Below are 18,159 nucleotides of genomic sequence, written 5' to 3'. Positions count from 1 at the left end.
TATATAAACCGGGGCCAGGCTAGTCGATAGACATATACAACAACCATCATACCATAGGCTAGCTTTTAGGGTCTAGCCTCTATGATCTCGTGGTAGATCTACTCTTGTACTATCCATATCATCAATATTAATCAAGCAAGACGTAGAGTTTTACCTCCATCGAGAGGGCCCGAACCTGGGTAAAACATCGTGTCCCTTGCCTCCTGTTACCATTGATCCTAAGACACACTGCTTGGGACCCCCTACCCGAGATCCGCCGGTTTTGACACCGACATTGGTGCTTTCATTGGGAGTTCCGCTGTGTGATTGGTGAAAGGATCAATGGCTCGACTGCAGGTCAACTGCGACGTCGGCTTCTTCGTCACCAGCTCGACTGGTCACCTTGGCTTGACTCAGGACTGCGCCCTACCTCCGATCGTCATGTTCGGATGAAGTCCTTCATCAACACCAAACTCCGATCTCTATCAAGATCATGGAGGAGTCATCCATTGAGCTCGGGGGCTCAACGTCAACATTGCCCTTAGGCGACCGTGCTGTTTTTCTGGACAACAAACTTGTATCTACCGCCACCGCCTCCTCGAGTGTCGCCTAAACGATTACTTCGATGGAATTATGCGGAATTAAGTCTACAACAACCCTGCAAAAATTTCGTCGAGTTCCGGTGGAGGAATCTCCGGCAATCTCCGATATACCGGAGCCCTGTTGAATCCGGACGAGAATCCGGACGAGTTTAGGGCGTGGTATCCAGCGTCTAGCTCGGATGTCCTTTGGAGGATCCAGCCATTGATTTGCTGCGGAATTCCCTTATCTACCACATGCCAAAAATTCAGCTCAATCCGACCGTCCAAACTCCGGGAAACTTCCGATTAGTGCATCACTTTTTGGATCTATTTTCTGCGTGAAAACGAATCCGACCCGAGTTCGTCCTTTTTATGAACGGGATTTCGGACATCCTTTTTGAAGGAAGTTTTGTATGGGGTATTGTGTTTTGTTCCCGAACACATCCCACTAACTTTAAGATCTTTTGAACACGATCTTCAACATCATGCTGGTGTCAAACCAGTCCGGCAATATTGCTCCACGGCTGCCGACCTGCGCTAGACACATCGTCACTTTGTTGAGCCAAGCTCAACTTCTTCGGATCATCATCTTGGCAAGCCGAACAAGAGTCCGGCATCGCGAAGGATAACTCATCACCAACATCGCCGCCCCACGGATTACACGGAGCGGGCATACCGGCATCGCCGCACGGTCGCTTCATCAAGCCGGCATCGACCACGTCACGACCTGCATCGGCAAGGCTGCACTATTGCTTCTTCAAGCTAGTGTCCATCACGCCGACCTACTTCGACATCTCGGCTGGACTAGGGGCTTCGCCATCTCTTCATCAACTTACTCCGGACACTTCGGCATCACTAGCCGACCAGGCATGGGTGCGCGGATCGAGTCCCAATTTTGGGAATCACCTTCCTTCGGATTGCTACAACAAATAAACCAGGTTCTATTAATCCTAGTATTTCTTTTTGCTTGTTTGGGTTAAATTTTTCCCAAGGAATTATTACTCTGGTTAGTCCAGCATATGTACACAGGTCTATCAAATGGTGGCCGCATTATCGACGGTCGCACGATGGTTCGGCCAGTTTCCGTACACAGTTCAGCGAACGCCGCATCCGGAACTCGGACCGACCTGTGAATCCAGGCTTTGCCACGCCTTTATTGCATTACGCCGTCGACCTGCATCGACATCGACTTCGGCGCCAGGCCATATTTCTTTTACTACTCACTTTGCATAAATTATTTATTTTGCAACATTTTTTTAATTCCTATTATTACTATTATCCCCGGTCTGCACTATTTTTTGTGCACAGGAAATTGATCCAGCCGGACTATATCCTTTGACGTCACCTCGGCTGGACGGGGGGCTTCGTCAACACTTCATTACCCCATGCCGGGGACTTCAGCATCACTCTGCCGTCCTGCATTGACCGTGCTATGTCACCACTTCAGAGTGTCGAGCTCCTTGCTCCGCCACCTCGGGACCGGCTTGGGGGATGGAACCTTGTCCCGCATCAAGCTCAGACCGCGTCGTCAATACCGAACACATTAACCAGCTAAGTTGCCGTCATGCTCAAAGTTTTAAATTTCTAACTTGCATTCGGTTCGACCAAGAATTATACTTTTTTGTAAAAAAGTTGCTTGTAAAATTTTTCCTTGTCGAAACTTTGTTCGCACACACTTGACGCGCTACCCACGCTCATTATACCTGGGGGCTTCTTTAACAGAAGCTTATTAATACGGGCTTTATGCCCAACACATGTGTCACACTTCCGCATGTACCTTTTATTCACCATTATATGCATCGATATGACTTAAGTTTTGGCCAAGCTGGGTTGCCTGGCTCCTGTGCTTACCCCTACGTTCCCGATTGTTCGGCTAGGTGGTAAAGGGAGCACCTCTGCGATTGTTACTGTCGGGTCAGCCGGATGTGTACCTCAGACTGGGTGAAGCCGAAAGCTAGCGTTCTTAAGGGAATACTCGGTCGGTGAACTAAAGAAGATTTCTTACCTATTTATTTACCTGCCCCCAGATGTTTTTCTGCTCTTTTCGTAGTCCGGACATGCACTTTAGGGCATGCCTCCCAGGGAAAGGAACCCCTAACGGAACTATTCTCCCTGGAAGATGTTTCTTACTAACCATGTAATATAACATAACTAGTTGGGCACTTGTCTGATAAAGCACTAATGACCCCTACGCCTGGTCTCCACGCATGCCCCGGTTTTTATAACCGCGAGGGTATTCGGACACACTCCGGACTATTGGGTCCAGAGGTTGAAGCGAAAAGGTCCGCTACGACAAACGATCTACAATCCGGCTAGAAGGCATTCTACATGTCACCTTACATTTTATAGTCAACTTTTACCCAAGTCGCTTGGGGGCTCTTATGTTTATTTGAGCCGTTTCATACTAAATGTTTTTCTTCTTAGCCGTTGCAAAGTTAAAGCACGGCAGAAGCACTTTTTTTCTAAAGTCCAATTTTCGGATTGGCACCGAACACTTGATCTTGTTCGGACGTCATGTTTTTACTGACGTTTTTTGGTTTTCCAAGCTTTTGGCACTTTTAACTATTTGTGTGTTTTCAGCACAAGTCTCGCAGTGCAACGTCGGATACCTTTAGAGATTCGGCAAAAACATTCTCGGATATTGCTATATATGCATCAGCTTCGAATTGTGTCTTCGGTCAATAGTTGGGTTGCCCGGCTCCCGCGCTTGCTTCCTACGTTCCGCTTTGTTCGGCTAGATGTGCAAAGGGAGAACCATTGCGATTGTGCTTCCAGCTCGCATGGTCAAGCACCTCAGTGGAGAAAGCCGAAAACTGACTGTCACAATAGGTGTAAACTGGTCAGCGATCCGATGACTATATTAAATGATGGGCCATTCATAACATTGGCCGAAGTGTTTCCGGCTTGACCTCGACTGTCGCCGAACACTACCGGGGGCTATTAACTGACCTCCCAAACTAAATCCTCGATCTTTTGCTCTTACATTGGAGCCGAGGTTTCATGATCATGCTTAGCATGACAACCCAAAGAAAGGAACTGATAGCGGGACTATTTTCTTTGGAAGACATTTCTTCTGTTAAACAGCAATATAACATATCTCTCTACGTACCTTTGTTTAGAAAGCCGTATGACCAGATTGCCTTGTTTGTCGTAAATCTTTGCTCTCATAAAGGCTTTATAAAGTAGGACAAACACTCCTGGCTACCGGCCGAGGAGGTTGAAGCCCATGGTCGGTCAACAAAGTTTTGTACAATGCGGATCCGAGCATTAATGACATAAAGTACTTCGATACATTGAGTCATTACACATAATTTGTGATTTTACTGTGGATATTGATCCTTAATTCGGCCACCCGTGCCCGCATTAAGGCTCGGGGGCTACTGGGCTTCGGGCTTATTATTTACAAATATTAAAGGGGCACATTGATCCCCTGATCTGGTGTTGCCACCCGACCAGTGTCTCGGGGGCTACTGCATTGCTTGTTCTATGCAGAAAGTTTTAAGTGCAATACAGTTTCCGAGGAGATTTTGATCCTCAGGTTGGTCGGCCGCACCCAACCTAAGTCTCGAGGACTGAGCACACCGCTTTTTGTGTCCTGAAGTATTCTGCCGAGCTAGGACTTGATCCTTATACCGATTTTGCAAATCAACCTGAGTCTCAACGGCTACGGGGATCAGCGGTCTTATGTCATCCTTCAGTTGCATCTCGGGTTTTAGACCGATACATACCTTGAGGGCTACTGGCTATATATCTCGTCAGAGAATAAATTACATCAATAAAAAACATTGACCAAAAATCAGCCCATGACCGAGGTGCTTAACCACCTCGGAAGCAGTTCGACATATAGCTCGGATGCAAATGGCTGGCTCCTTAGAGGGCATTTCCGGCATTAAGCTCGGTTAAACTCCTTCAAACTTCTTTGAACCAAGGTGATTTATGACACCTCGGATAAAGTCTGACGTTGGAGCTCGGATACATAGTCCGGCGTTGGAGCTTGGATACAGTCTGGCGTTGGAGCTCGGATACATAGTCCGGCGTTAGAGCTGGGAAGCAGTCCGGCATTGGTGCTCGGCTGCAAAAGATACCTCGAATGCAGTCCGGCGTTGGAGCTCGGACGCAAGAGGACGTTGCCACCCGGGAACAACTTCAAACCCGAGGCATGGCATAAAAATAACAAGGCATTGATAAAGGCCGTAAACTTAAAGGGGCTCCTCAGATACCCAAGGCGTAAACTCGTCGAATGCATTTCGGCGATCCTCAAGATAGAAGATGAGAAGATTTGTTGAACCAATTTTCAAGACCGGCAACCGAAGATGAAGAACAGTTCGGAAGAATCGAGGAGCGTCCCTAACTTGAAGACCGGTTCAGGGGGCTACTGACGGTGTCCTGGACTAGGGGGTACTCAACGCGTCGTCTCCCGATCAGTTGGATTGGGCCAAGGACCCCCATGGCCGTATAATCATGGGCCAGTCCGGATAGTTGCCGCATACAAGGAAGAATCAACAAGACTTGGCGATCAAGACAAGGACTCCTCCCCCACCGGCGTATTCGGCTAGCACTCTTGTTATCCTAGGCCTCTGGTGCATTATATAAACCGGGGCCAGGCTAGTCGATAGACATATACAACAACCATCATACCATAGGCTAGCTTTTAGGGTTTAGCCTCTACGATCTCGCGGTAGATCTACTCTTGTACTATCCATATCATCAATATTAATCAAGCAGGACGTAGGGTTTTACCTCCATTGAGAGGGCCCGAACCTGGGTAAAACATCGTGTCCCTTGCCTCCTGTTACCATTGATCCTAAGACGCACTGCTTGGGACCCCCTACCCGAGATCCGCCGGTTTTGACACCGACAGTGAGCAACTTCATGGAGACACGATGATGGAGATCATGGTGTCATGCCGGTGACGAAGATGATCATGGAGCCCCGAAGATGGAGATCAAAGGAGCTATATGATATTGGCCATATCATGTCACTATTTGATTGCATGTGATGTTTATCATGTTTTTGCATCTTGTTTACTTAGAACGACGGTAGTAAATAAGATGATCCCTCATAATAATTTCAAGAAAGTGTTCCCCCTAACTGTGCGCCGTTGCGAAAGTTCGTTATTTCGAAGCACCACGTGATGATCGGGTGTGATAAATTCTAATGTTCACATACAACGGGTGTAAGACAGATTTACAAATGCATAAACACTTAGGTTAACTTGACGAGCCTAGCATGTACAGACATGGCATCGGAACACAAGAGACCGAAAGGTCGAACATGAGTCGTATGGAAGATACGATCAACATGGAGATGTTCACCGATGATGACTAGTCCGTCTCACGTGATGATCGGACACGGCCTAGTCGACTCGGATCATGTATCACTTAGATGACTAGAGGGATGTCTAATCTGAGTTGGAGTTCATTAAATAATTTGATTAGATGAACTTAATTATCATGAACTTAGTCTAAAATCTTTACAAAAATGTCTTGTAGATCAAATGGCCAACGCTCATGTCCACCTCAACTTCAACGCGTTCCTAGAGAAAACCAAGCTGAAAGATGATGGCAGCAACTATACGGACTGGGTCCGGAACCTGAGGATCATCCTCATAGTTGCAAAGAAATATTATGTCTTAGAAGCACCGCTAGGTGAAGCTCCCATCCCAGAGAACCAAGACGTTATGAACGCTTGGCAGTCTCGTGCTGATGATTACTCCCTCGTTCAGTGCGGCATGCTTTACAGCTTAGAACCGGGGCTCCAAAAGCGTTTTGAGCAACACAGAGCATATGAGATGTTCGAAGAGCTGAAAATGGTTTTCCAAGCTCATGCCCGGGTCGAGAGATATGAAGTCTCCGACAAGTTCTTCAGTTGTAAGATGGAGGAAAATAGTTCTGTCAGTGAGCACATACTCAAAATGTCTGGGTTGCACAACCGCTTGACTCAGCTGGGAGTTAATCTCCCGGATGACGCGGTTATTGACAGAATCCTTCAGTCGCTTCCACCGAGCTACAAGAGCTTTGTGATGAACTTCAGTATGCAGGGGATGGAAAAGACCATTCCTGAGGTATATTCAATGCTGAAATCAGCGGAGGTAGAAATCAAAAAGGAACATCAAGTGTTGATGGTGAATAAAACCACTAAGTTCAAGAAAGGCAAGGGTAAGAAGAACTTCAAGAAGGACGGCAAGGGAGTTGCCGCGCCCGGTAAGCCAGTTACCGGGAAGAAGTCAAAGAATGGACCCAAGCCTGAGACTGAGTGCTTTTATTGCAAGGGAAGTGGTCACTGGAAGCAGAACTGCCCCAAATACTTAGCGGACAAGAAGGCCGACAACACCAAAGGTATATGTGATATACATGTACTTGATGTGTACCTTACCAGTACTCGTAGTAGCTCCTGGGTATTTGATACCGGTGTCGTTGCTCATATTTGTAACTCAAAGCAGGAGCTGCGGAATAAGCGGAGACTGGCGAAGGACGAGGTGACGATGCGCGTCGGGAATGGTTCCAAGGTCGATGTGATCGCCGTCGGCACACTACCTCTACATTTACCTACGGGATTAGTTTTAAACCTCAATAATTGTTATTTAGTACCAGCTTTGAGCATGAACATTGTATCTGAATCTCGTTTAATACGAGATGGCTACTCATTTAAATCCGAGAATAATGGTTGTTCTACTTATATGAGAGATATGTTTTATGGTCATGCCCCGATGGTCAATGGTTTATTCTTAATGAATCTCGAACGTGATGTTACACATATTCATAGTGTGAATACCAAAAGATGTAAAGTTGATAACGATAGTCCCACATACTTGTGGCACTGCCGCCTTGGTCACATTGGTGTCAAGCGCATGAAGAAGCTCCATGCTGATGGACTTTTAGAGTCTCTCGAGAATCATTTGACACATGCGAACCATGCCTCATGGGGAAAATGACCAAGACTCGTTCTCCGGAACAATGGAGCGAGCAACCAACTTATTGGAAATCATACATACTGATGTGTGCGGTCCGATGAGCGTTGAGGCTCGCAGAGGATATCGTTATGTTCTCACTCTCACTGACGACTTGTGTAGATATGGGTATGTCTACTTGATGAAACACAAGTCTGAGACCTTTGAAAAGTTTAAGGAATTTCAGAATGAGGTAGAGAATCAACGTGACCGAAAGATAAAGTTCTTACAATCAGATTGTGGAGGAGAATATTTAAGTCACGAATTTGGCACACACTTAAGGAAATGTGGAATCGTTTCACAACTCACGCCGCCTGGAACACCTCAGCGTAACGGTGTGTCCGAACGTCGTAATCGCACTTTATTGGATATGGTGCGATCTATGATGTCTCTTACCGATTTACCGCTATCTTTTTGGGGATACGCTCTAGAGACAGCTACATTCACTTTAAATAGGGCACCGTCTAAATCCGTTGAGATGACACCGTATGAATTATGGTTTGGGAAGAAACCTAAGCTGTCGTTTCTAAAAGTTTGGGGATGCGATGCTTATGTCAAGAAACTTCAACCTGGAAAGCTCGAACCCAAGTCGGAAAAATGCGTCTTCATAGGATACCCTAAGGAAACCATTGGGTATACCTTCTACCTCAGATCCGAAGGCAAGATCTTTGTTGCCAAGAATGGGTCCTTTCCGGAGAAAGAGTTTCTCTCGAGAGAAGTAAGTGGGAGGAAAGTGGAACTTGATGAAGTACTACCTCTTGAACCGGTGAGTAGCGCAGCTCAGGAAGATGTTCCTGTGGTGCCAGCACCAACTGAAGAGGAAGTTAATGATGATGATCAAGGTACTTCGGATCAAGTTACTACTGCTTCATAGGTCCACGAGGACACGTTCCACACCAGAGTGGTATGGCAACCCTGTCCTGAAAATCATGTTGTTAGACAACGGTGAACCTTCGAACTATGAAGAAGCTATGGCGGGCCCAGATTCCAACAAATGGCTTGAAGCCATGCAATCCGAGATAGGATCCATGTATGAAAACTAAGTATGGACTTTGACAGACTTGCCCGATGATTGGCGAGCGATAGAAAACAAATGGATCTTTAAGAAGAAGACAGACGCGGATGGTAATGTTACCATCTATAAAGCTCGACTTGTCGCTAAGGGTTATCGACAAGTTCAAGGGGTTGACTACGATGAGACATTCTCTCCCGTAGCAAAGCTAAAGTCCGTCCGAATCATGTTAGCAATTGCCGCATACTATGATTATGAGATATGGCAAATGGACGTCAAAACGACATTCCTTAACGGCCATCTTAAGGAAGAACTGTATATGATGCAGCCGGAAGGTTTTGTCGACCCTGAGAATGCTAACAAGGTATGCAAGCTCCAGCGATCCATTTATGGGCTGGTGCAAGCATCTCGGAGTTGGAACATTCGCTTTGATGAGATGATCAAAGTGTTTGGGTTTATGCAGACTTATGGAGAAGCCTGCATTTACAAGAAAGTGAGTGGGAGCTCTGTAGCATTTCTCATATTATATGTAGATGACATACTTTTGATGGGAAATGATATAGAACTTTTGGACAGCATTAAGGCCTACTTGAATAAGTGTTTTTCACTGAAGGACCTTGGAGAAGCTGCTTACATACTAGGCATCAAGATCTATAGGGATAGATCGAGATGCCTCATAGGTCTTTCACAAAGCACATACCTTGATAAGATATTGAAGAAGTTCAATATGGATCAGTCTAAGAAGGGGTTCTTGCCTGTGTTGCAAGGTGTGAAATTGAGCTCAGCTCAATGCCCGACCACGGCAGAAGATAGAGAAAAGATGAGTGTCATCCCCTATGCCTCAGCTATAGGGTCTATTATGTATGCCATGTTGTGTACCAGACCTGATGTAAACCTTGCCGTAAGTTTGGTAGGAAGGTATCAAAGTAATCCAGGCATGGAACACTGGACAGCGGTCAAAAACATCCTGAAGTACCTGAAAAGGACTAAGGATATGTTTCTCGTATATGGAGGTGACGAAGAGCTCGTCGTAAAGGGTTACGTCGACGCTAGCTTCGAATCTGGATGACTCTAAGTCACAAACCGGATATGTGTATATTTTGAATGGTGGTCCAGTAAGCTGGTGCAGTTGCAAGCAAAGCATCGTGGCGGGATCTACATGTGAAGCAGAATACATGGCAGCCTCGGAGGCAGCGCATGAAGCAATCTGGGTGAAGGAGTTCATCACCGACCAAGGAGTCATACCCAATGCATCGGGGCCGATCGCACTCTTCTGTGACAACACTGGAGCTATTGCACTTGCCAAGGAGCCCAGGTTTCACAAGAAGACCAGGCACATCAAGCGTCGCTTCAACTCCATTCGTGAAAATGTTCAAGATGGAGACATAAATATTTGTAAAGTACATATGGACATGAATGTAGCAGATCCATTGACTAAACCTCTCCCTAGGGCAAAACATGATCAACACCAGAACTCTATGGGTGTTCGATTCATCACAATGTAACTAGATCATTGACTCTAGTGCAAGTGGGAGACTGTTGGAAATATGCCCTAGAGGCAATAATAAAATGGTTATTATTATATTTCTTTGTTCATGATAATTGTCTGTTATTCATGCTATAATTGTGTTATCCGGAAATCGTAATACACGTGTGAATACATAGACCACAACATGTCCCTAGTAAGCCTCTAGTTGACTAGCTTGTTGATCAACAGATAGTCATGGTTTCCTGACTATGGGTATTGGATGTCATTGATAACGGGATCACATCATTAGGAGAATGATGTGATGGACAAGACCCAATCCTAAGCATAGCTCAAAGATCGTGTAGTTCATTTAGCTAGAGCTTTTCCAAATGTCAAGTATCATTTCCTTAGACCATGAGATTGTGCAACTCCCGGATACCGTAGGAGTGCTTTGGGTGTGCCAAACGTCACAACGTAACTGGGTGACTATAAAGGTGCACTACGGGTATCTCCAAAAGTGTGTGTTGGGTTGGCACGAATCGAGACTGGGATTTGTCACTCCGTATGACGGAGAGGTATCTCTGGGCCCACTCGGTAATGCATCATCATAATGAGCTCAATGTGACCAAGTGTCTGGTCACGGTATCATGCATTAGTAAAGTACTTACCGGTAACGAGATTAAACGAGGTATTGGGATACCGACGATCGAATTTCGGGCAAGTAACGTACCGATTGACAAAGGGAATTGTATACGGGATTGATTGAATCCTCGACGTCGTGGTTCATCCGATGAGATCATCGAGGAGCATGTGGGAGCCAACATGGGTATCCAAATCCCGTTGTTGGTTATTGACAGGAGAGGCGTCTCGGTCATGTCTGCATGTCTCCCGAACCCGTAGGGTCTACACACTTAAGGTTCGGTGACGCTAGGGTTGTAGAGATATGAGTATGCAGTAACCCGAAAGTTGTTCAGAGTCCCGGATGAGATCTCGGACGTCACGAGGAGTTCCGGAATGGTCCGGAGGTAAAGAATTATATATAGGAAGTCAAGTTTCGGCCATCGGGAAAGTTTTGGGGGTCACCGGTATTATACCGGGACCACCGGAAGGGTCCCGGGGGTCACCGGGTGGGGCCACCTATCCCGGAGGGCCCCATGAGCTGAAGTGGGAGGGGAACCAGCCCCTGGTGGGCTGGTGCACCCCCCTTGGGCCCCCCTGCTCCTAGGGTTGGAAACCCTAGGGGTGGGGGGGCGCTTCCACTTGACTTGGGGGGCAAGCCACCCCCTTGGCCGCCGCCCCCCCTTGGAGATTGCATCTCCTAGGGCCGGCGCCCCCTAGGGGGCCTATATAAAGAGGAGGGGAGGGGGGAGGGAGGGCAGCCGCATCCATGCTCTTGGCGCCTCCCTCTCCCCCTGCTACACCTCTCCCTCTCGCAAAAGCTTGGCGAAGCCCTGCCGAGATCGCTGTTGCATCCACCACCACGCCGTCGTGCTGCTGGATCTTCATCAACCTCTCCTTCCCCCTTGCTGGATCAAGGAGGAAACATCTTCCTCAACTGTACGTGTGTTGAACGCGGAGGTGTTGTCCGTTCAGCACTAGGATCATCGGTGATTTGGATCACGACGAGTTCGACTCCCTTAACCCCGTTCTCTTGAACGCTTCCGCTCGCGATCTACAAGGGTATGTAGATGCACTCCTCTCTCTCGTTGCTAGATGAACTCATAGATTGATCTTGGTGAAAGCGTAGAATTTTTTTATTTTCTGCAACGTTCCCCAAGAATGCTTTGCTCCTGCACGGCTCCAAAGCGAGCACTACTCTTTGAACTTGGCCACCAAGACTCCCACCCGAACGAAACGTTTATAGACGGCGCACTGGCCGAACCATTACGCCGGTCGCGCGCGTCGCGTTCGATGAAGGAGCGATCCTGTGGCCCAGCGCGCTCGTCCCCCTGTAGGCCTACCTTATCCCCTTCTGGTTGTCTTCCTCCTCAACCCGTCTCCTTTCTTTTTTGCATCTCCATGTCCTGGTCCCAGCCATGGACGCGGGCACCCTCGAGCTTGACCTCTCCCCCTCCTCTATCTCTACCTCGCCACCAGAACCACGGTTTTGCACGCCCTCACCACTGCTGTTGCACGGCCCATCCCTGCTACTACTCCAAGCTTTATTTGTCGGGCTTCTGCAGCCGGCGACGGCGCTCGAACGACATTTTTTTTGCTTCAACCGAACGGCGGCTGTGAAACGAGACTAGGGCAGTGCTACAACCGGCAACGTCGGAAGCTACAACCGGCTTTGGTGAAAGCTACAACCAAAGAATAGAAAATTGGATCCAGAGACAAAAAAGCTACAACCACCTATAAGAGTGTTACAATCATTGACAAAAAAGCTTCAAGCCTATATAGAAAAGCTTCAACCATCAACAAGGGAAGCTTCAACCAGCCACTATCAACCGAAAAAGCTGCAACCGTTAAGAAAAAAGCTTCAACCTTAGGGAAAAAAAGATTCAACCGAAAGACATACAAAGTTTCAACCGGGGCACTGCAAGATGAAAAATTTGCAAGCGTTTACAAAATAAGCTTCAAACGTAGTTGAAAAAAGCTTCAATCGACATGATGAAAAGCTTCAATCTGCGAAAAAAGTTTCAACCGACATGAAAAAAGCTTCAACCGGTGTGATAAAAAGCTTCAACCGGCGTGCCAATGGTGAGAGCGGCGGCGTTGAGAGCTGCGGTCGGGGGCACGACATTGCAACGACGGGGTGTGGTAAGACTAGCGGTTGCTAGGTGCCGCAACGACAGCGGGCGTCGGCGTGCTTCAAGGGGGCGTCGTTTTTTGCTACAAGGGGAGTGGCGGCTTCCTGCTGGACCGGCGGCGACGAGGAAGGCGACCGACGGCGAGCACATCCAACAACGTGGGGCGGCGGAGGTCCAGGTGAGGGGGCGGTGGCCAGCGGACGGGCTTCAAGGGAGCGTCGTTTTTTGCTACAAGGGGAGTGACGGCTTCCTGCTGGACCGGCGGCGGCGAGGAAGGCGACCGACGGCGAGCACATCCAGCAGCGTGGGGCGGCGGAGGTCCAGGTGAGGGGGCGGTGGCCGGCGGACGGGAGGACGTCTAGACGACAGGGGCTGCGCGCGGGGAGGAAGAAGGAGATGGGGGAAGTCAACACGAGCAGATCAAACGGCTGGGACTTGTTGCATCGGGCGGCTGGGGGTCGACCGGCCGAACGGTTCGGCCGGTGCGCCGGCGTCTAGCACTGCCCATTTCAAAAATACTCTTAAGCGTTTCGCTTCTTTCAGATTTCCCGAGAGATAAGCATCATCAGAAGACGAGTGGCATTCTCGATTGAGATTGCTTGGCGGCATTTCGGACTCCACCAATCCTTAATTGGATCCACGGCGATCCAATCGTTGAGCTGGACATCAATTTTGCCAATCACTCAGTTTGCAGAATATAAATTATACTCTAGAAAGATAAGGAATTTCTGTACAAGCAGTTTAATCCTATCCTATTAACTATACTAATGTCTGCAAGCTAGTCTAGTTGGCTAGGGTGTGTGGCGCGCAGCTGTCGACGGCGCAGGCCATGATGTCCTTGTAGTCCCTGGTGATGGTGAAGGCGTCGTGCACGGCCCCGTCGTCGCTGTGGATGAACTCGAACCGCATGGACGAGTGGTCGCTGGCGGTGAGCTTGACGTACCCGAAGCTCTCGTTCCTCGCCACGCTCCACTGCGGCCACGCCCCGCCGGCGTAGCTCCTCAGCCTGGCGCCGCCCGTGCCGGCCACGACGTGAATCGTCCCTCCCATCGCCCCCGCGTAGCTGCTCTGCCGGTCTTTGCCCTTGACGGTGCACGTGTTCTCGTAGACGGGGCACGTCCGCTCGTAGTTGTGGACGTGGCCGTAGACGGCGAGGTCGACGCGGTGGCGCTGCCAGAGCGGCTGCAGGGCGCGGCCCATGGGCTCCGCGAAGGAGCCCTCCTGCGCGTAGAAGTCGTTGGAGGAGTAGCCGAGCGGGCGGTGCGCCAGGAAGACGAGCCACGGCTGGTGCTTCCGGTCGGCGCCGGCGAAGCAGGCGTCCAGGAAGGCGTGCTGCTCCGTCCCGGGCCGCCAGTCGTGCTCCGTGTCGCCCACGCAGAAGCGGAACATGCCGTAGTCGGCGGCGTACCAGAACTTGCCCCGGTGCGCCGGAGCCGGCACGTAGAAGTAGGTCTCCGCCGGCACGCCGCACTCGCCGTGCGAGTCGTTGCCGTTGTAGAACCCGCCCGTGTCCATGTATGTCCGCTCGTGGTTGCCACTGCGCGCGCGCACACACACACGTCTGAGCACAGTTCACCTGAATGAACCACCAAATCAAGATTCTCAGGGTGCATGGGTGGACGAACCTGGCGACCATGTAGGGGACCTTGGAGGCGATGGGCTGGATCTGCGCGGTGAATTGGTCCCACTGCGCGAGGAAGCCGTTGGCGTAGGAGAGGTCGCCGATGTGAAACACGGCGTCGTAGTTGGGCAGGTCCTTGACCAGCCGGTCGGTGGTCACCTGCGCGCCGGGCTGGAACCCCTGGAGCTCGCTGCTCCCGTCCTTTGCCCCCTGCAGCCCAGCAACACATACCATTATCAGTGGCCTTGCTTACACACCTGAACATTTATTTTCTCTTGTGATGCAAATTTCTCACGAGCCCCATGTCGCCGAAGACGACGACGCGCTGCAGCGAAGCCTGGCCCGGGTAGGGGGACGCGCGGAAGGTGGCGGCCTTGCCCCACGCCACGGTCCCGTCCTGCAGCTCGTGCCCAATCTGATACGAATACCTGACGAAAAAACACGAGGATGTATGAGTACGAAACAGAGCTTGTAGTAGCATTTCAGAAGTGGAAAACTCTGATTCAACTGTCAGTGTTGATGTTCTTACTCTCTGTTTGGCCAGAGGTCCTTGAGGAACGCGGTGTGGACGAAGCCTGGATCCCTGTAACCCTGTCCGCGGGCCGGGTTACCTGCAATAATTTGGAGTAAAAAAGACGCTCGTCAGACAACACTACCAGAGATAATTTCGACACTCTGAATTAACTGTAGCTACATCCCTGAAGCCGAAGTGTATGAACCCTATACGTACGTACCACAGAGATGGCCTCGTGTGAAGGTGAGCGTGCCGGCGGGTGTCCGCTTGGATGTCTCCTCGCCCTTCATCCTCCACTCCACGAACGGGTACGCCTCGCCGATGTTGTACCCGCTCGTCCACGTCACCGCCATCTGCACGCAGGGCAATCACATGAGCAGGGAACAGAATACACATGTGCAGGCGATCAATATTTTTGGTTCACTAATTTGAGCTCACCTCGTTCCATTGCTTCCCCTGGGACAGCCGCGGGAACACCGGTGCCTTGGGGTTCGCGAAGGAGATCTTGTTCGACACGGCGAGAAGTTTAGGCTGCAGACAAACGCATCATTAAAGTCCGAAGGCATGCATAATTGTTCATACATCGTCACTGACGCTGCACCCTGCAACAGGCTTACATTGTCCTTGCCGCCGGAGAAGAGGCCGAAGGCGTAGTCGGAGCGCTGGTTGATGACGAGGAAGCTGGTGTTGCCGCCGCCGGTGCGCAGGAAATCCGGCTCGCAGTTGCCCAACTTGTACTGCAACAACAACAAACCACAGCAACACATAAAATCAGGAGCAGAGGCCGGTGATGAGACGCACATCCTGGCTGCATGCCTATGTATCTATCCACTGACCTTGATCGGACCCACGGGTAGCCCTGCGGGCGCATCTCCTTCCCCTGCTACCTTGGCGCTCCCGATGCCGGAGCTGCACGCAGACACGATCACAGATTGCACGGACAACTTAACAGATCTCATCATACTAATTAACTGTGGCGATTGTGAGCACTGTTTGCGTAGCGTGCCTACCTGAAATCGGCGGGGGAGAAGAGGCCGATCCAGTGGTCCGAGGAGGGCGACGGCGTCGTGAAGTTGACCGTCACCCACGCCGAATCCTCCCCCTGCAACGCAACGCGGCCGTGCATCCAGTGGCCTGATTAATCAACTGTACTTCATAGGACACGCATGGGCAAATCGTGTACTCACGTCCTTGCCGAGTACGTCGGGGGAGGCGTGGATGGCCGACGCGGAGTCCATGGCGACCTGCGCGGCGGCCAGGTTCAGCGTCGACAGCGGCTGGATATTGTCCGGCGCCGAGTCCTCCACCGTCATGGCCGTGGCGGCGGCGGCCATCAGCAGCAGGGCCGCCACCAGCAGCGCCGGGAGGGCGCTTGCTCCCATCTTTTGCCCTACCAACACGATGCCAACGTTGAACGACACGGGCGGCCGAGGATGGGAGTCACGATTTTATAGGGACTTGTTAATTCAGCTGACTCGTGAGCCGTGACGATACTGTACTTTTCGAAGCAAAATAAGATGTTCTTTTTGGGGAAAAACAAGATGTACCTAGTAGTACGAGTTTGTTATACCGGTTTAACTTTCTTTTCTAGAAAGAAAGGAGATATACACTATTTTTTTTCTGAAAAAAAGAGATATAAGCTTTTCTCAAATGATAAGTGTCACCAGTAGCGTAGCCAGCTCAATAATCCAGAGTGGTCCAATAGTAAAACTTTCATTTTATTTAATTATTCCTACTGGATTTTACTTATTTTTTATATAATATATAGGCTATAGGGAAATCTCAGGGTGGTCCATGGAATAAAGTTGTCACTGAGTGTCACACGTGCACGAAGCACTTCGGCCCTAACCAATAAAGTTGTCATATCCGTCAAAAAAATAAAAATAAAGTTGTCATAAAAAAACCAAAAAACACTTGCCATCCGAAAAGAAAGTTGTCGTGCTTGACAACTAAAGTTGTCATTCTCGCGTCATTAAATTGGTCGTAAAATAAAGTTCGGAGTTGTCAACGTGTCTGTGCCACACGTGTGACACTTATTAGGGTCCAAATTTCTTTTTACAAAAAAGAAGAGATATAAACTAGAAGTCCGGTTCGTAAATAGGAACCAAATTCTGTGCACGGAGAATTTTTTGAGAATCCAGCTCGGCTCATGAGAAGCCCATGAGAACTCACCCCTAGTTGAGTTCTGTGATTAAGAAGCTTATACTTTATTTTATTACCTAAAAAGCCTACACTTCTTTTTTTAGAACTTGCTTCATTTTTGGAGAAACTGATAAAGAAATGAACTTCAATGCAACTTGGAGTAAATTCCACATAAACAGAACCTATACACACATAACAAAATTCATTCCGGTTTACAGTGAAAAATGAAGCACCAAAAATTATTTGAGAGGAAAATTAATAATCTATATTACAAGCCCTAAAACAAGATAATATGCGGTTAAGACAGGCAACGAAGCCAATGTGCTGACTATAATCCTGCAAAATAAACATGGCTCGACTTATTATTATATATAACATTCTACAACTAAAATCAATTGCATTTGTCTAAAAATGAGAAGCACATAAAGAAAGGAACCATCAAATCAAATAATGTGATCATCAACAATTACTTACGCGGTACTAAGTACTCCAGCATGCATGTCATACTCTCGCGAGAAGACAAATGTTGCGACTGACTGTGGCAGTGCAGCCTATCAAGTGAATGTAATGAAGAGTGATTACTGATTAGAATAGTTGGCTTGAAAATAGAGACAATGTAACATTGTTGTAACATGTGAGTCGCAAATCACCTGTAAGACAGTAACACGCAAAAGATCACCACGGAGTCCTAAAATTAAGGCTCCAGCTACGGTGGCGGCCGGTGCCACGATGAATCTCAGCACCAAGCTCAACGCGGTCAAGCCTAGTCCACACACGATAAACTTGTCTTGTTGTCCTATGAACATGCCTACAATGCAACAATCAGAGTTTATTCCCATGCCTCAGTGCTCAAGGTGTCCGTCCAGATCGCATGATTTGGAAAACACATGAATAGAAAAACCAAATAAATATGATGTTATGAATTTTAGTTGCTTAGTTGTTTTTGTGTTAGTCATACATGCACCAGAGACAGAGAAACTAGTAACACTTGTTTATTTGTATAAGTTGTAGCACATGAAAAAGTTAGGACGTCGATAAGTGCCACACGTGTGGGCGTTAGGAAGTCTGCCCACACATTTTGTGTGGTGTATAAGAGGGACAACCTACACACCTACATGTGGGCAAAACAAGTAATGCCCACAC

The 18,159-nt window shown here is 48.7% G+C and overlaps 2 protein-coding genes across 2 annotated transcripts in view; both read right to left on the bottom strand.

The window, feature by feature from the left end:
- Positions 1-13,410: 13,410 nt before the first annotated feature.
- On the bottom strand, positions 13,411-16,256 carry LOC119305845 (probable inactive purple acid phosphatase 27). The gene is made up of 10 exons (XM_037582253.1): positions 16,062-16,256; positions 15,885-15,976; positions 15,711-15,783; positions 15,492-15,611; positions 15,313-15,405; positions 15,095-15,227; positions 14,890-14,971; positions 14,656-14,788; positions 14,365-14,570; positions 13,411-14,276 (listed from the first exon to the last, which is right to left on the bottom strand). Exons 1-10 carry the CDS (start codon positions 16,254-16,256, stop codon positions 13,523-13,525), a joined length of 1,881 nt encoding a protein of 626 aa, XP_037438150.1. The 3' UTR covers positions 13,411-13,522.
- Positions 16,257-17,279: 1,023 nt separating this feature from the next.
- The window catches only part of LOC119305844 (probable auxin efflux carrier component 5b), an 18,004-nt gene continuing 17,124 nt past the window's right edge, over positions 17,280-18,159 (bottom strand). Inside the window, exons 3-5 of the mRNA XM_037582252.1 lie at positions 17,667-17,824; positions 17,491-17,567; positions 17,280-17,352 (exon numbers count right to left, since the gene is read on the bottom strand). Coding sequence (XP_037438149.1) covers positions 17,280-17,352; positions 17,491-17,567; positions 17,667-17,824 — 308 coding nt within the window. The remainder of the gene's footprint in view (positions 17,353-17,490; positions 17,568-17,666; positions 17,825-18,159) is intronic.

This window comes from Triticum dicoccoides, chromosome 5B (assembly GCF_002162155.2).
Source record: "Triticum dicoccoides isolate Atlit2015 ecotype Zavitan chromosome 5B, WEW_v2.0, whole genome shotgun sequence".
Classification (NCBI taxonomy): Eukaryota; Viridiplantae; Streptophyta; class Magnoliopsida; order Poales; family Poaceae; genus Triticum; species Triticum dicoccoides.
Note: the sequence above shows the minus strand (reverse complement) of the source record. Positions and strands in the feature narration are given on the sequence as shown.